The sequence below is a fragment of the Xyrauchen texanus genome, chromosome 10 (genome assembly GCF_025860055.1).
Source record: "Xyrauchen texanus isolate HMW12.3.18 chromosome 10, RBS_HiC_50CHRs, whole genome shotgun sequence".
In the NCBI taxonomy this organism is placed as follows: Eukaryota; Metazoa; Chordata; class Actinopteri; order Cypriniformes; family Catostomidae; genus Xyrauchen; species Xyrauchen texanus.
The window spans coordinates 12,836,428-12,855,245 of NC_068285.1; the positions used below are offsets into that span (position 1 = coordinate 12,836,428).

Consider the following 18,818-nt stretch of genomic DNA (forward strand, 5'->3'; position numbering starts at 1 on the left):
TTTTTCCAGATTCGCCCGAAGAATCAAAATTACGAAATTACGAAACTTGCTATGGCGAAGGCTTGTAACTTAATATTCATAAGCCAGGCCTTTTTCAGCGATGGACGTCGGCAAATCGAATTAATTTTCAAGACATGAGCTTTCGCTATTGGACCGTTTTCATGGAACGCCAAAACAATCTATTTAATATTCAATGATTAAGCGGACATTTTCCTTGAACGTCATCACAACCTGATTAATATTAATGAGATGAAACGAACTAGGTCGTCTTGCTATGGGGTTCTGCATAGCTGGGCTCGTGCATGTGACTGTAAATCATTAAATAAATAATAATAATGAAATTAATATATCTATATAAATATTCTGTACATTACTCAAATAATTAAATAGCTGTATCTATATACATAACTAAATATATTGTAATATGTTTCATTAATTAAATAATATTTGTATTATTTGTTTGTATATTTTTATATTATTTGCCCATAATATACAGCATTAAACCTTCCCCTGATATGAAATCCAATACATAGAATTAACATAAATGAATGCATTACATAACGTTAGGTGTTTTATCAATATATGTGAAACCATTTCCTGTGGAATTCTCCATGAATGTTTGTATTATGTTGTTTATTCAATTCCTCATTATATTACAATACGTATTGTTCCAAAGCAGCTTTATTTAGCTTATATTATATAAAGCATCCGCTGTCAAAGCAGGGTAATCTCAGCCTTGCACCTCTTTATAGTGAATGGGAACATTAGTTAATTACTAGTCTTGTCTTCTTCAGGTCCTGTCTGAGGTTTCTCTAAGAAAAGCTCCACTGAAAGTGGATTAGAGTAAGTCTAAACACCAGCCTGATCTACTTTCTCAAGGTGACTGAGATCACAGTAGGTGACAATAAACTGAACAGCATTAATTAAAAAATGTGTCTTCACAATAGAACTAAAAATCCTGTGATTTGAGGCTCTGGAAGTAAATTTAGACCATTATGAATGCAAGGACATTTCATGACCACACATTTTATTATGACCTGGATAACTACGACTATTCACTTGACGGCTATAGTCGCTTTGTCCCTTTGTTTTAAAGCAATGCACTTTTATGCAACTATTCTAATTCAGTATCATTTTTCCCAGATAAAATGAATCGTTTAATTAAATAATAAACATAAACTAGGGGCTTAATACACAAAAAATGCTATTGATGCAGAATAATAATAAAAAAGATGTATTGAACATAATTTACTGTAGTGACAAGCTTAGTAAAAACCACAGCACACAATGACATTTTGTTTAATGCAGAACACTATGTTTATTAGAAAGGTATCAAGTAGCCATTGCAATGCACGACAGGAACTTTCTTGTATGCAAAAGTCCTACAAAACAATGAAAGATGTAAATACAGACTCAAAGACATTGTTTATCTTGGTATTACATCATTTGGTCAAATTGAGGGCTTTGTGAAGTTTGGTAAAGGGAAGTCTGGAAAAGAGCCTTAATATCAGACCTCAGACAGTCAGACAATGTTGGTGTTGCAAAAAGCCAATGAACAGTTACCCTGCATTTTATCATAGCATCTAAAAAAAGACAAATATACATCCAAATCTATTAATAGAGGGTTTTAAGAGTCAAAAAAAATACTATATTTTAAATTCTTGATTATTTAGTTTCATTATTTACACTGCTTTCCAGTGTGACTTTGTTACTATTTTATGTCATTTAATGTTATGATATCATTAATGCAGTCTTTATTTTTGTACAAGTTAAATATTCAATTTTAATACTCTAATAAATTCCAGTCTTCCAGAAATCACACACATATACAGGTGGATGTGTGAGATAAAGAGATTCTTTGTCATTTGGAATTTCACCATTTCATTCCATCTCCTCTGACTCAATCTTTACCAATTCTTTCTTTCTCATTCCCTCTTGTTTTTTGCTCCAGGTTCAGCTCAGTTCCAGATCTTCAGGAAGCTGTCCCATGAGCCAGTGCAAACACACATGCCGTCCGCTGGTACTCCAGTGCAGCTCACCCTGTTGTCATGGCCAGACAACACTCCTGAAACATAGAAAGAGAATTAATAAGAATAGGCCAATTTCTACTTGCACTTTTACAAGTCGACTTGAAAGGAGAAATCACGAGGCTCAATATGACGCCTGTAGGAGTGGAAGTCTCACATTACAGTTAACGAATTGCCTTTTGAATAGAAATCCCCTGTTTTTTGTGCATGCATGTTGCTGCTGGTTTTTAACCACAGAACATGCATGCACATTAGCTGGAAATTACAGTTTCTTTTGCGTGATTTGAGCAAAATGTATGACACCATTGTTGTCAGATTTTATAGAGCTGTTAAACCCAACAAATAATTAGCACATTCAAGCAATGGGATATTTTGGGAATTTCCAATGGGTTTTTTAGTAGTTTTAGGTCTGTGGTTAACATTACTTGAAGAGACTTTAACAGGTGTTCTAAAACATATATTTCACACAGTAAGACTTCAAATGTGAATACATGTTGGGGACCTGGGTAGCTCAGCGAGTAAAGACGCTGACTACCACCCCTGGAAACGTGAGTTCGAATCCAGGGTGTGCTGAGTGACTCCAGCCAGGTCTCCTAAGCAATAAAATTGGCCCAGTTGCTAGGGAGGGTAGAGTCACATGGGTTAACCTCCTCGTGGTTGCTATAATGTGGTTCTCGTTCTCGGTTGGGTGCGTGGCGAGTCGTGCGTGGATGCCGCGGAGAATAGCGTGAATCCTCCACATGCGCTATGCTATGTCTCCACGGTAATGCGCTCAAGAAGCCACGTGATAAGATGCACATATTGACAGTCTCAGACATGGAGGCAACTGAGATTCATCCTCCGCCACCTGGAATGAGGCGAGACACCTGAATTGACTCGTTGGGAATTGGCGCATTGGGAATTGGGAATGGTGCATTGGGAATTGGGCATTCCAAATTGGGGAGAAAAAATAAATGTTGCAAGCAAGCTGCAAAAGAAGGACTATAACTACCACAATGATGTGAGTGTACTGTAGACACTTGGAAAATCGGACAACCATTACAGTACCATTATATGTAGTACTAACTCATGTTTAAAAGCACAGAATAGCTTAAAAAATGGACATTCATGAAGGAACCCATGGCAAATTAAGGCCGAAACATACTCTACGCAAGTACATGAATGCAGACGCTACAAGCTACTCAAGCTCGAATTTTGCCACAAGGGGTGTTATAGGGGACTTTAATGTGAACTGTCCGATTATACAGTAAGTTTTCTCTTTCAAGTCAACTATAATTTTTACAAAAATGTTTGGATATTTCCATCTTTCCTCATTCAAGTAGATAGGAGCTGTATGTTTACATTCCTTTTACATAAATAGTCATTACATACATAGTCTATAGCTGCATGGGGTTGTTGCCTACCCTTAATGGGACTCTGTTTCAACTTGATTAATCAACATTAATGATCCACTCCATCCCACTTCTCGTGCTCTGCTTTTTCAACTCACCCACTTTCTCGCCCTTTAGCAAGTCCCAGATATTGCAGTTGAAGTCGTCATAGCCAGCAAAGATGAGACGGCCAGAGACGGACAGAGTCAGTGATGTAACGCCGCTATTCAGCTGAGCATCCTGGTAGCTGATCACTTCCTGATCGGAGCGAATATCATACATCTTGCATGTGCAGTCATCTGAGCCAGTAACAACTGCAGTACCACTGGGAATGAACTGAAGGAAAATGATAAACATATCATAAAAGAGATGTCTTTAATATATTTATCAATGAATGTTTCACCTAGACAGCAATGAGACTAAATGGAAAGCAAATTAAGACTTTTGCTTAAGTCTCCTGTTATCACACGTCTCCTCTAAAGTTTCAGAAAAGATCTCAACAAGGTCTCAAATTGAGAGACTATCTGAAGATACTAAAGTCTTCAATCGAAAGGCATCAAATTATTCTAAGAATAAATGATCTGAGCTATGCTATCCACAAAGACCAACCTCTGAGCAACATAAATTGCCTCCCTGAAACCCAAGAAAAATTGTGATGCCCTCTTCTGCATTTTCTCGGTATTACATCAAATGGATTTATTTGATGAACTCACCGAAATGGCGTTGATGTCACTGGTGTGACCTTGGAAGGTTTGCTTGCATTTGCCGTCTCTGATGTCCCACAGCTTGGCCAGAGAGTCACAAGCACCAGAAATGAATGCGTTCATGTCAGGAGACAGAGCCAGACACATGCAGTCACCAATGTGGTTCAGGAACACTGTCTTTTGCTTGCCAGTCTCCAAATCCCACAGAGCACTGGAAGAAAGGAGGGGAAAAGACAAATAAACAAGGAGAGAAAGAAAGAAGCCAGAACATCAGATGAATTCAGCAAAAGGGTGATTTACCAGCCTAACACAATACAAACACTGGGCTAAATACTATGTTAGCATTAGCCATATTACAGTCAGATGAGAGATGAATGAGTGCCAAAAGTTTGATTGGATGCATAACGTTGCATATTGACATCTGGCTAATTTGACGAGCTAGTACCAAGTTTCGGATGCATTTGCGCCAAAACCAGAGAGTTTTAATGGACGCACAGCCTTTGGCATCCACAACAAAATTAAAGGCAGTGTTTTCTTCTCCCTTAAATTAATAAGTCTGTTTGTTTTGCTTACTTGACTATGCATGATTATATGATTAGTTGCATTTTATTATTAGCATTTAGCATATGTTTTCCCACAGAACAGACCTGCGGCCCATTTTTGGGCCTCAACCAACCAGTTGAAAACCACTCTATGCTACATGTCACATGCTAAGTGTGGCAACAGGGCTGTTTCTATTTATAAGTGGTATAAGCGGCCCCTTAGGGCCCTGAGCCACCAGGGGGCCCTGCAAAGCAAGATCATTGTGGCGCAGGACGTGGTCACGTGTCTGTCACTGGGGAGAGAGGAAGCGGTAAGGGCCATCACCTGGTGATGACTGATATTAAACACCTTTGTCTCGTTTCAGGGTCAATGGAGACGGGCTTTAAAAGGCCACTTTAGCGACATACTGGGGGAGAGAGAGAGCCACACGCAACTGCCACGTGTGTGCATTTGTGTCTTTTTGTTTCAATTAAATTGACTTTGAGTGTTCGGCCGGTTCCCACGTCCTCCTTGCACATCCTTTATACCATTACAGTCATTGTTTTATTTTTGATGATTAATATTATTACTTTTCATACACTAAAACTGGCGCTTAAGACTCTGCAGCTGTTATGGCTCTAATTAGACAGTTAAAGGGGGCCCCCTTGTGGCCCGAGAGGGAAGGGAGAATGTTACTGCAAGGAGAGTGCTGTAGCGAGATGTGACACGCACACACATACACACTCTCAGAGGTTGTTTGTCATCATGAAGCACACCTACAATTCGAGTAATGCAGCCAGACCACTGGTAAGAAATGAATATAAGCCAGCTATCTGGCTAGATGGTGTTTGCTCATTGTCATGATTATATTGCAACGGATAGTTGGCTAATGTTTTGCAGTTGTGTCCTGTTTTTTGTAAAGGTACATGTTTTCAGACATTTGTGCTAGATATATAACTAAAGTGTAGACAATAGACATAGTGTAGTTAGCCAAGATTAGCTCACAGACTCAATGCTATCTTCATTTCAGTTAGTCACGGGCTAGCTCGCTGACAGTATATGCAGCACTGGAGATGATTCAATCAACCAAATTTGTCTTATCTGCTTTATTTTCAGGTTCCATATTGAAATATTTAGGGGCATCAAAGGCCCCTAAATCCAAGTAGGATTTCGCTTAGGGCCCCCATTTACTCAGAAACAGTCCTGGGTGGCGTTAGTACTTACCATGTGGTATCACCAGAAGCAGTGAGAATTTCATTGTCACTTAGGAAGCGTGCACAGGACAAGTAACCTACAAAAATAGAGAGATACACTATTACATAACAGAGTACAACATTCAGGAGTCCACCTTGTAAGTATGCAAGAAAGTAATGTTAAATATACCTGTGTGAGCATTAATGTTGTAATAGTTTTTCATTTTGAATTTGGTTTGTATTTCTAATTAATTTGAAAGTTTTCACTCCAATTTGGTTTAGTTTTATTTTTTGTTTTGTTTGTTAGTTCTTTGTTAATAAAGTAAATAAAGTGTCTAAGCGGAGTGTGATACGACTGAAAGTAATCGTAGCGTTCTCATCATGATCGGGGGGCTCACAAAACGTTGGACAGTGTGGAGAAGGGGGTGGACGGGCATACGCAGAACTTTCCTTGTCTGCAACGCGTGTTTTTTTGCTTTTAACAGCGGCTCGGCATCTCATGGGCCGGTGGAAAACAAGGGTCATGGCGGCGACACGTTAATTCGTTTCCGCTCTCTCTAAAGCCGATCTCTGCATTTGAAGACAACAGTGAAGACCTACCATTATGTGACACATCAGGTGCGTTTCATCCCACTACTAGCGATGTAAAGCTCCATAGTTCATAGAATGAGTATGTTGGTAGATTATACAGTATACTGTTTTATTATACACCAGGGTGCAAATAGCATATGCCACTATTTACAATAAGTGTAAATATCATCTTCTGTACCATACCTTAATTTAGTAATTAAATGATTTCTTATTAATTTGCACAGAATTTCAGTAAAGATATTAATTTGTGCATGTGATATGTGTCTGGTTTATTTAAAAAAAATATATATGTTTTTTAGCTACACACGTGCCGATTAACTACAATGGATAGTTTAGCATTTTTAAACTTTATTAAAATTTTTTTAAAATAGACTTGTTTATAAAATTTAAACGTGCTTAGTTATTGATGTTGGGTGTGTTTAGATAAGTGTAATTGTAGGTAGGGGGGACCATTTTGAAAATCTGCTTGTTAGGGCCGGCCCTGATTGTCGCAATACCTACATTTCTGTAGTTGTTAATGAAATTTAGCAATTCTCGATACCAGTTTATAACACTAACTAATTTGTTAATTATGTAAGAATTGTTTCAAGTTCAAGTTTCAAGTGATAAAATGATACCGCTAAAACAAGAACATGGCAAAAATATACATTAGATGCAATGACTACAAAATGATTCGTTCTCAATGTCTTTATACCACACATGGCATAACATTTAAGTTTAAATCACTTTTGATTTGAGCTTTCTGACATAAGAAGTAGAGTATTGTTGCACTCAAACAAGTTAGTTTAGGGGCCTGGAGGTAAAGAACTTATAAAAAAGAAGAAAAAATAAATCCTATCTGCATACTGAATTAAGACAGACTAGAGAAATGGTCTAGAAAAAAAATATATATTATATTTATATTTAAAAATGTTTACTGTAATACCTTTTACTGTAATAATCTTGACTTCATTGCATCTGTTGTAAAAATTAAGTGGAATTTAATGTCAAGTTTTAAAGTCTACCTATGCAAATATAGAATTGTAACTTTGCATATATATTTAAAAATGTACAGACACACAATTTAACATTTTAGCACTTTGTATTTTGGAAATTAGCAACATAGCAACAGATCCAGTGAAAATATGTGCAGTAATTAAATGTTTAAGAAATGTAATGAAGGTCGAGTGATTGCCTTTACATTTTTACATGCCATTACAAAAAAAGTGCCAAATTTCCATATGAGTGAAAAAAGACAAATATATATATATATACTCTTTTCTTTATTTGGAATGTAAATGGACACAGCCAATATGGTTACTGTCTCTTTAAGAGAATCGATCGTGAGCGCGTAATACAACATTGAAGGAACTCTTCAAATTTTTTGAGAGCTGTAAAGTCCCATTATTTTTGTACCATGTCGTGCTGTTGCATCTGTGTTCATTTCATTTAAGTATTCATTTATTTTGTGAAAGTAAATAATATTGTTATCGTTCTGCACTGCAAGGAATGAGGATTTCAGAGATTAACAGATTGAGATTGTGAGACTACAGTTCAAATTCAGTATTGAATTTGGGATGATCTGCTACCTGAAGCATGTCGTTCATCAACCATTCAGCTAAATGAGGAATGCAATTCTGATCTCTTAATTACCGGATGATACGGACGGTTGGCAACTGTTATGCGGCACACATGACAGAAAGTTTATGAATCCACTTGTGGACCGGGCGCTACCAGAACAATTTATGAGCGGCCCACCAGGAATTCCCCCAATCCTCCCAATTAGCCACTCTGGCCCTGTCACTAGCTGATTAAAGTTTTAATAGCAGAATAAGAATATGAACTTTGTATTAAGGCCTTGCTATATCACCAATATAGCTGGTTATTTTATCGTTATTGACATTCAAGCTACAAATCACAGATTGACAGGGTAAAGAGTGAAAAGACTGTCATCCATCTGTCCATGATGGTAGTAATTATTCCCATTCTGTTCCTAATGCAATGAGGTCATAGCTGTCTATTCTCGCTGTCTAGTATCCGTGTTACAGACCAGACAAAAAAAAACCAAAAACTAAATAAAGATTATTTTCATCTGACCTTGGTGTTTCAGAGCCATGAAAAGTTATTTTATTTTAGCTTTCTTCGTTTAGCTAGTCTTCATTTAAGATAATAACCTTCATGAGCATCCAGTTCTTTCACAATCTTGACTACGGGTGTCTTCAAGTTGTAGACAGTACACATGTTGTCGAGACCACCACTGGCCACAAGGTTTCCAGAAGGAGCGTATGCGCAGGTCATCACCCATGAGGACTTGAGAGGAACAGCGTTGATCTGAAGGAAGAGGGAAATATCATTGCTATTCCTTGAAGGGTAAACAGGAAGTGTGAGGCCTTTTGATGACTTATATGGTGCTTTTTTTTAACCTTAGAGGTTACCAAATTGCTTAACACTGTGTCCCATTCATACACACATTCATACACCAATGGTGGCAGAGCTGCCATGCAAGGCACTAGCCTGCCATTGGGAGCAACTTGGCGTTCAGTGTCTTGCCCAAGGACACTTCGACATGTGGAGTCGTGTGGGCTAGGAATCGAACCGCCAACCCTGTGATTGGCAGCCGACCAACTCTACCACCTGAGCCACAGCTGCCTCTGATCCCCCTGGTAGGCGATTGTTTGATGTATTGTCCAAAACAGCAGCTAGCTAGTTAGCGTATAATATACAGTAGCTTAAACATATTAGTGTTTCTTGTATTTCCTTGAAAGTGAATCTGAGTCATAGACTCACCTTGTTACCAGAGTGAGAGTCCCAGATAAGGAGTTTTCCATCCTGTGATGCACTGACCAATAGCCTAAAGACGAGAAAGAGCGAGGAAAAGATGGTTTTCCAATAGAAAGATAATGTGTAATGTCCATGAGGCATTTAGTCGGTTTCCATTCTTCTTTTTATGCTTTTATGCTGCATGTGTGCACCATTATACAACAATGTATATCATTTTCTTGGATTTGATTGCAACCGTTGTGCAATACGCCTGTTAAATGTATTTCAGTTTGTTGGACAGTCCCAAAATGTCATCCATGGTATTTGGAGTTTCTAATGGATGCCTCAATGTATTATAGTGCTTTGGGCACATCAAATGATTAACATATAGTCGTCACATGTTTTAGAAGGCAGCTCGGCGCTACTCCCAAGCTAACTTGTTCTAAATTGCTGCCTGTGCAGGTAAATCTTATTTTATCCTAGACATGGCTGAGTATCTGAGACTTGCGTGTCTTAAGTCAGGCCACTGTCCCTGTTAATTGCTCTAACTAAGAATTAGCTAATTCAAGGTGAGCACAAGGTGGGCTTGACTTCTGTATAAGAGCTCTTAACCTGGTTTAGCCGATCATGTTTTGACAACAAAGGGCAATGGGTAAACCAAAATACATGTATTACAATTTCTGTCAACCAATTGTTTTTAATTCTTAATATTTGCAATGTAATGCTCAATTGGTGAGACCTTTGTTGGCAAAATCACTAGAAAGAGTCTACTGATTGCATTTACAGTGCAGCATGACCAAGCACAGCTCATTTTAGAACTGGTAAGATATCCTTACCTGTTGTCTGTAGCCCAGTGCATAGCGTAGATTTTGGCCAGGTGGCCCTTCAGTGTCTTCCTGGTCTTGAGTTGGACCCGAGGGGCAGGTGCCACCCCAGCAGCAGCAGCAGCCATATCCGTGTCATGGACTGCTTTGCGAGCCGCCTGAGACCAAATATTTTATTTTAGTTCGTTTTTTACTATAAGTAATATTACTGTGGTCTTCCAGTGCATTCAAGGTGTAAATGTTTTCAGTATGTATGTTCCCTGGGAATCTAACTAATGACCAAGGTGTTGCCATTACCAAGCTCTACCAGATAAGCTACAAAAACCTATATTGCATCTAATGCATTTTTAAAATTTGTATCATTGTCTATCATTGTATATACTGTATGTAAAAACTTTACACTAGTCTTACCTCGATCTGTGTCTTCAGACCTTCGGCCTCCTTCTTCATCTGTTCCATTTCACCCATGGCAGCTGTTGATTGTGCTGCTTACAAACACAAACTGCTGGAAAAAAGGCAACATGAAAAATGTTGTACAATCGAATACAATTTATTCAGTCCCTGACAACCTGAAACAAATCTGAACTAGGCCGTATGTGTGACTATCAGACATGTGCAATCAAGACAAGTCATAATATTGAAGATGGATGACTTGACTTGATCTTGACAGATTTGAGAATAGTCAAGGCCTTTAATGCAATTACTTAATAACCTTCTTTTGACTTGATACTGAACCAATCTCATTGCCCATTGTAATCCATTCACTGTCCATTAATTGCGTGTGAACTTTGTGATATCTCAAGTTATCAATGCCAAACAGTTAGACTGTAATATTAAATGCAAATTTGCACTGAACTACCAACAACAACATTGTTCGTTTAGAAAATGATGTCAGGAATTATAAAAGCCAAGTTCTAAAGATTCAGTTCAATAATGTTAGCTTGCAACTGCTAATCATGTTGTTTACTAGCAATGTAGCTTGGGTATTTCAGTACGGTATTTTATGAACCAACCAATGCTGTGTCCTAAATCTTGAGTGGCGCTTACTGAAGCATGTATTTGACTACATAAAGTCTCAAATTGCTCCTAAATGTATAATGTAGGCCACATCCACAATAACACGCTTTCCATAACCGCATACTTTGGAAAACAACGGATTAGTGTGGACATGGCCTTTGTTTAAGATTTTAAAACACCCACAATTGGTCAATCCATCAATTTAATCAAATAAAAAATAAATATGTTGCCTCTAGGCTGACATCAAACCTCTTGGTGGGTGGCTAGTTGAGATGACGAGGAATTATATGCCTTGTCGTGCTACAGAGATCCTAATGAACTTAATTCACAGTTAAGTAGCTACTACCTAAGGCTTGGTAGTACTTCGAGTAGCGAAGATGATAGTAGCGAGATGGCTATGTGATCTCCATTTAATCATTTGATGAAAACTGCTTTGTTATATATGCAAAGGAGGGCTAGAAGAAAAGTCTTAAGTCCCTGCAGGAGCTGATAGGGGAAGCTTATCAAATCTCCTGTCATCCGATTATCGCCTGCTCTTTTCTACAGGCCTGGGGTTGAAAGATCAAAGACAAAAACACAGGGAAAGGGTGTACATATTGTGGGTGTCTTGGAGGATGTCAGTTGCAATCTACAAAAAGGCGTGGCAGCTCTTCTTTGGTAAGAAAGTGTTCAAGATTCATTGACACCTACATGTACAATGAGACCTGAATATTGCAAGATTTTCAGGATCTGTTTGATAACACAGCCAAGAGCAGCAGGGTAACTCGGTAAAGAGACAAACTTTGCAACTTGGAACAAAATGAACTGTTTGGAAAATAAAGGCGGAAGGAATGTATCAAATAATAAGTGTAATATTTTGCTACAACTGTATAAAATGTATCCAATCCCTCAACATGCCCACCTGAAAGCACTGGTTTTGTGTTGGCCCAGGATTCAAAAACCAACATTTAAATCTCCATAGCATTTAAACTCTTAGAAAAGTTGCTGCAGAGAAACCTTGCATGGTATTGTGGTACAAGAACTACAAGTTAGTAGATAAAAGTACACTACTATAAAGGCGGCCATGTCCGTAAAATGCAGTTTCACTTACTATGAATGCAGAATGCACAGAAATGCATAAATACAGCAAACATTTAGGTCTAGATTTCGTTGTCATATGCAATGCACAATTTTCATGCAAACTAAAAACTACAAATGATAATCCAGAAATACAATTCTGACAATAACTCACCTCTCTAACCAAATAGTTTCTTCTCTTCTCTATAACTCTGATGTCACTCTAGACAATCCTTTTTTCTCTCTCTTTATTGCTTAGTCCACAAGACAACTCTCCAAACTCTCTGTGCCTCTCACACGCTCCCCCAACAGACTGGGTACAACTTGCCTGTGGAAAACACTCTCTCTTCCACTTCTGCAAGAGAGGAACAGATGAGGATTGGAGGGGATGAAGGAGATCAGGGATGTAAGGATAAGCCCAAAGATGGGCAGAGAATGGGTAAGGTAGAGCGAGAGAGAGAGCAGGGAATAGGTAAACCAATTGGAATAGAAAATCCGGTTATGGGGTCAAATGACAAAAGTGAGTCCAGAAAGCAAAGGACAGAGGAAGTGATATATAAGGTGTGGTATGTACAAAAATATGATTGAGGACAGGAGTGTTGTCAGCCACCTAGCTAATGTACAGTGGAATCCATATTGAAAATATGGAATTTAGAATCCCATTTAAACTTGAAAATAAACAGAACCTTTTAGTTTTAAACATTCAAACAAAGTTATGTAAAATGCAGAAGAAATATTTAAGATTTGGCACCATTTCTCGGTCACCAATCAAATTAAAGCAACTCTGCGATTGACAATGCTAATTCCTCGTACAAAAGGTCAGATTTCCTTGCTTCCATTAAAGTACACAAGAAGCTCTTTTGAAGGTTCTCAAATCATGCTGGTTTTTCCACAATATTTGCAACTTGTGAAGTCCATGCCAGCTCGAGTACATGCTGTCATTTAAGCAATAGGGGAACATACCAGATTGTTACGATGATAACATAATTTGTCATATTTTGTTTTATTTAATTGGAGAAATGCAAAACAGAAGAATTTTTGCTAGACGATCCAATCCCATCCCTTAGCTTAGTATTTGTTTTGGGTAATGGCTTGAGAAAGGCCTTGGACATCTCATATTAAAGCATCCTTGCAAATTGACTTCATCTTGGCATGCATATTACTTTAAGCTGGCTATCCATTCAATGTTTCATCTCAGTGGCAAAGTTCACATATCACTTCATGTGTCGTAGCTAAAGGTATGTTTTGATGCATGCTGAATACTAGGGTGCCTGTTCTTTGGCATTGGGGTTAAGGGGGTTTGAATTGGTTTGTCAGAGCTAATGAGCTGAGCTCACTAATCAGGTTTTAAGTGGATATCCGGGGAATCTGCAATCCCGTTAAGGAATTAGAGCAGGTGAATCCATGGAGAAGACGTCATGGGTGACACAAAGCGGAACAGAGTAATGAAAGTGTTGAGACTGATGAAAGTCCCAATAATTAGATGGTGGTGTTTTAATTACATGGCAATGGTGGTCATTCGATGTACCTTGGTGGAGCATGGCGCTGGCAAGGGCAAGGTCATGGGTCAGGGAAGACACATACTGGAAAAATGCATAGCTTGAATGCATTGTAATTTGCTTTGGAAAAAAGCCTTTGCCAAGTTGGGTTTGTCAGTGTTGGTTCTACCACTTAGCTAACGGCAGTATGTCTTCGCTCAGTCTTTGTTTTGAGTAATGGTTTGAGTAAGGCATCTAACACATCACATTGCATTTTAATCAAAACTTAAATGTCTTGGTATGCTTATTATGTAAATTCGGAGAGCCAGTGGGATATTCCATCTCCTACATCAGGGCAGAAATTGCAATAGACATTAAAGGAGACAACCCCAATGTTCAGAATAGTGGTTGATCAATATAGGATTTTTTAATGACAGATTCATACATTTATACATTTTCACGTACATTTTTACGTAAATATAAACTTCTGACTTTACGCGAATGGGGTTTAACTTACAATACACAATGATATTGAGAGTAAAATTAAAAGAAATAGATTTAGGATGGGCGCAGAGAAGAATAATGACTTTTGCTTTTTTAGGGGAAGTTCATTCCTGAACTTTTAATCAGAAGCACTGACTCACAGTAGACCAATTATTCCACTTTGAGATCCATTGCTAAAGGAAAGAAGAATTTTGGAATTGGTTGGACTGTTTATGTTATCTTTATACCCTTGACCAATTGAACCCTTCCAATGTTCTGACTGATCCCAGTGAAGGACACAATAGTTTTACATTCTGAATGTCTTGAACCAAAGTTGACAATTACACTAAATTCTCTGAATAGCTGATGGACCTTATTTACAAGGTAAAGATGCCAAGAAGGGCTTATCTTCTCAAGCTGTGCTCCCTGTAGCTGCCAGTCTATGGCACCAAGGCAACCTTACCATAAAATCGGTTGAAGCAACTTCATTTTTGGAATAGTTGAAAACAAACCGTATAGGCCAAAGTGACTTATTTCGGGTTCTGTGTCCTCTGTTTAATAGTTTAGGATGTGTAGAACCACCCTGAACACCTTAGCAATCATATAACATCACACTCAAAGCTACTCAGGACACTTTAGCAACCACCCAAAACATCATTAATAGCGAACACATCCATATGGGCTAGAGGTCAAATGAGTATACACTGAAAGGCTAGAATGAAATGCGGACAAAATTAAGTATTCTCACTCCTTTAGCATCATATGGGGTACTTTAGCATGGGCAACCTTCACAATCTATGCAGAAAAATCTAATTGTAGATTATTCTTCCATGCAAGAGACTTTTTAGAGGTTAAGAAGCTTCGCCTGTTAGCCTACATCTATAAATTGAAGGAAAAAGACACTGTGCTCTAAATAACTTTGAAGTGAAAAACATGGCTTGAAATAACTTCACATATGCGTGCACACACATACATACCATGTAACATTCATTCAATGTTTATGACAAGTTTTACACATCAATAACCAGAGGCAAATGGCCTCATAACCATGGCTGCAGCCTGACTGAGGCCACTTGAGAAAGATTTACCAGCTTTAATTAGCGACCTTCCTGTGCTTACTGATTATGTGCTACTTTGCTAACAAGCACGAGCTTGTGACACTCAAGGAAATTGTGTCAGAGATAGTGAACAACACAAGTGCACCTTTGGGATCTGATCTATCTTCCCTTCTTTTCCCCTCTACATGACCTCCAGAATAACACTAGTTAGTAATTTAGTACACATTTGTCATCTAATGTGACTTAAAGTACATTTATTACAGCCCACTTGGAGAAACCTGACAGAAGACCCCAGAAATTATCACGAAACACCCCATTTGATGTTTGCCAACCTTCAAATGTCTAGTCCAGATCTTTAACGATTAGGATTCTACCAATTATTAGACCTACAAACGGTCTCCAATGACTCCTCCATTGTAGGATTTATCAGCAAATGAAGGTTCAGAAGGGTCAGAATACAGGAAGCTGATGGAGAACTTTACATTTGAGGTTTGGAGTTTGGACATGAACATGACATACATGACAACCTGACATAATAACACGTTTTTTTGAGTAAGTTCCAAAGCAAAACCATGATTTTAGCATGTATCAAAGTAACAGTAAACCATGATTGTTCGACAAGTCCCACGGTAATACCATGTTTTTGTGAGCACGTACAATGGTACAACCACATAACCACATATTTGTGGACATGTACCATGGTAATACCATGTTTTACAAATAATATGCCATGTTTTTATGGGCATTTACTATGGTAAAACCATGTTTTTATGGTCATGTCCCATAGAATTACCATGTTTTGTTTAACATGTACAATGGCAATACCATGTTTTTGGACAGGCACCATAGTAATACCATGTTTTTATGGGCATTTACCATGGTAATATCATGTTTTTATGGGCATTTACCATGGTAAAACCATGTTTTTTGGACATGCACCATGGCAATACCATAGTTTTGGCCATAAACCATGGTAATACCATGTTTTTATGGGCATTTACCATGGTGAAACCATGTTTTTATGGGCATTTACCATGGTGAAACCATGTTTTTATGGTCATGTCCCATAGAATTACCATGTTTTGTTTAACATGTACAATGGCAATACCATGTTTTTGGACAGGCACCATAGTAATACCATGTTTTTTGGACATAAACCATGGTAATACCATGTTTTTATGGGCATTTACCATGCTATTACCATGTTTTTATGGGCATTTACCATGGTAAAACCATGTTTTTTGGACATGCACCATGGCAATACCATAGTTTTGGACATAAACCATGGTAATACCATGTTTTTATGCTAATGTCCCATAGAAGTACCATGTTTTGTTTAACATGTACAATGACAATACCATGTTTTTATGGGCATTTACCATGGTAATACCATGTTTTTGTGGGCATCTATCATGGTAAAACCATGTTTTGTGGACATATACCATTGTATTACCATGTTTTTGGAAAGGTACCATGGTAATACCATGTTGTTTAGTGCATGTATCATGGCATTACCATGTTTTTGGATATGTACTTAGGTAAAACCATGTTTGTGTGCTCATGTCCCATAGAAGTACCATGTTTTGTTTAACATGTACAATGGCAATACCATGTTTTTGGACAGGCACCATAGTAATACCATGTTTTTTGGACATGTACCATGGAAATACCATGTTTTGTTTAACATGTACCATGGCAATACCGTGTTTTTGGACAGGCACCATAGTAATACCATGTTTTTTGGACATGTACCATGGAAATACCATGCTTTTTTAACATGTACCATGGCAATACCGTGTTTTTGGACAGGCACCATAGTAATACCATGTTTTTTGGACATGTACCATGGTAGTACCATTTTTTTTGTGGACATATATACCATGGTAAAACCATTTTTTTTTTTACACGTTCCATGGTAATACCATGCTTTGTTTTTCCGGACAAACCAACATATACAGGGGATACTTCGACAACATTAGAAAAAAATATAGCAAAAAGACATTAAGACAGGCTGGTCAAGCAATGCAAAAAATGCTAAATATTTCTATTAGAGTAGGAGGCCGGGAAGTAACTAATGAGAGACCAACATGACCACTAGACTTTAACATTATCTGACGAAACCACCATGATCCTAGGGTGTTGTTGGTGGTTGCCAGGGCACTAACTGTGCCACTATGCTGTTGCTAATGTGTCCTGAATAGTTTTAGCATGCTGCTATGCATTTGCTACAGTGTTTTGGTGGCCAAAGTCAGAAGTGCTCACCCCTCTATAATCTATAATATTCTCTATAATATTCTAGTCCCTAGACACGGCTGGGCCTGTCCTTCGATGCAAGTACATAGCAAGCACCACTATTGAACTGACAGAATGGAAACATGAATGTGATGGGGAGACAGACCTCTGGTGGTGAACTGGAGAATATTCAGCCATTGATGTGACAACATGCTTTCTTTCTGTCATTTTCTCTCTTCACCATAAACATAAACAAGGCAGTATTTTGTTTCAAACTCCTATATATATATACAGTAGATGGAGTGGTTTGCATGGCTTTCCCCTATTAATATATCTATATATAATCAAGCTAAATGTCTAATGCAATGTATGTTTTATTAAAATCCTTAATACACTGTGTTAATGAAAATGTGTGAAATAGGTCATCAGAGAAAAAAAAGACATCAGACATAATCTACATATAAATCAAGTCAACTTGTGTGTGGATTGAATGCCAACCTGTCATAAAGTCTTTCTTCCAGTAAACATGCAATGTCCTTGAGGTCCTAACAGGTAGAAAACGTCTTTCAACCACTGACCTCTCTCCTTTGGACTGTTCCCCCAGTACCTGCATGGACGAGACACTACTACACCAGAGACATCATACATATGAGACGGGTCATTCCTATACATATGAATGGGAGAAATCGTAATGCTAAATATGGTGGTTGTACCAACAGGCCTGCCTAACAATAAAAAGAGCCAGCCACCACCTCACATCACCTGTCATTGTACTCAAGAAATTGTATGCGCATACGTTTGACAAGCTGGGAAAATATGGCCGGGTCTAAGAAGGGGCTAGGGGAGGCATTGCCCCCCTAGATTTGCCTCGAGCCCTGCTCCCTCCCTGACTGACGGCAACATTATCAACATTGCCCCCAGCAATCAAAACAGTTTTGGGTGAAAGCTGACCAAAATATACTCCTATAACTCCTTTTTCACATTGCAATCTCTTCGATCATATCTTCAAGCTTAATTACACTTCCTAGTGCTTAACGCATGCGCTAGGATGATCGCCAAGGAGGCTGCTGATGTTATGATTTATAGTGAAAAGGGAGTTCAATTTGAGTCAGTTCTCATCCAGAATTGCTTCAGAAAACATCGTTTAAACCACCGGAGTCCTGTGGATTCATTTTATACCTTGTTTATGTGCTTTTTGGAGCTTCAAAGTCTTGGTCACCATTCACTTGCATTGTATGGAACTACGGAGCTGAGATATTCTTTTAGAAATCTTTGTTTGTGTTCTGTAGAATAAAGAAAGTCATACACATTTGGGATGGCATGAGGGTGAGTAACTGAGGAAAGAAGCTACATTTCCATAGTAGCCTACATTGATCATATACAATGCCAGTTAAATTTCCAGACACACGTAACCGAATTTGATTCTTGAAATCAGTTTTGTAGACAATAACAATATGGAGCAGATAGTGAAGTTGATTATAGCATAAGCCCTTTGTGCAGAGCTGTAATCAAAGCAATGGTAGC

At 38.2% G+C, this 18,818-nt stretch overlaps 1 protein-coding gene across 4 annotated transcripts; it reads right to left on the reverse strand.

Annotated features, from left to right (window-relative positions):
• Positions 1-1,299: 1,299 nt before the first annotated feature.
• gnb3b (guanine nucleotide binding protein (G protein), beta polypeptide 3b) lies at positions 1,300-17,876 on the reverse strand. Of its 4 annotated transcripts, XM_052136590.1 has the most exons (10): positions 17,793-17,876; positions 12,219-12,398; positions 10,382-10,472; positions 9,983-10,128; positions 9,174-9,237; positions 8,561-8,717; positions 5,848-5,914; positions 4,111-4,312; positions 3,517-3,733; positions 1,300-2,065 (listed from the first exon to the last, which is right to left on the reverse strand). In XM_052136590.1, exons 3-10 carry the CDS (start codon positions 10,436-10,438, stop codon positions 1,959-1,961), a joined length of 1,017 nt encoding a protein of 338 aa, XP_051992550.1. In that variant the 5' UTR covers positions 10,439-10,472; positions 12,219-12,398; positions 17,793-17,876; the 3' UTR covers positions 1,300-1,958. The 4 variants fall into 4 exon arrangements, with proteins under 4 accessions (XP_051992550.1, XP_051992549.1, XP_051992551.1 ...); XM_052136589.1 differs by lacking the exon at positions 17,793-17,876 and having other exon boundaries at positions 10,382-10,475; positions 12,219-12,434; XM_052136591.1 differs by lacking the exons at positions 12,219-12,398; positions 17,793-17,876 and adding an exon at positions 11,334-11,401 and having other exon boundaries at positions 10,382-10,475.
• Between the last annotated feature and the right edge of the window lie 942 nt (positions 17,877-18,818).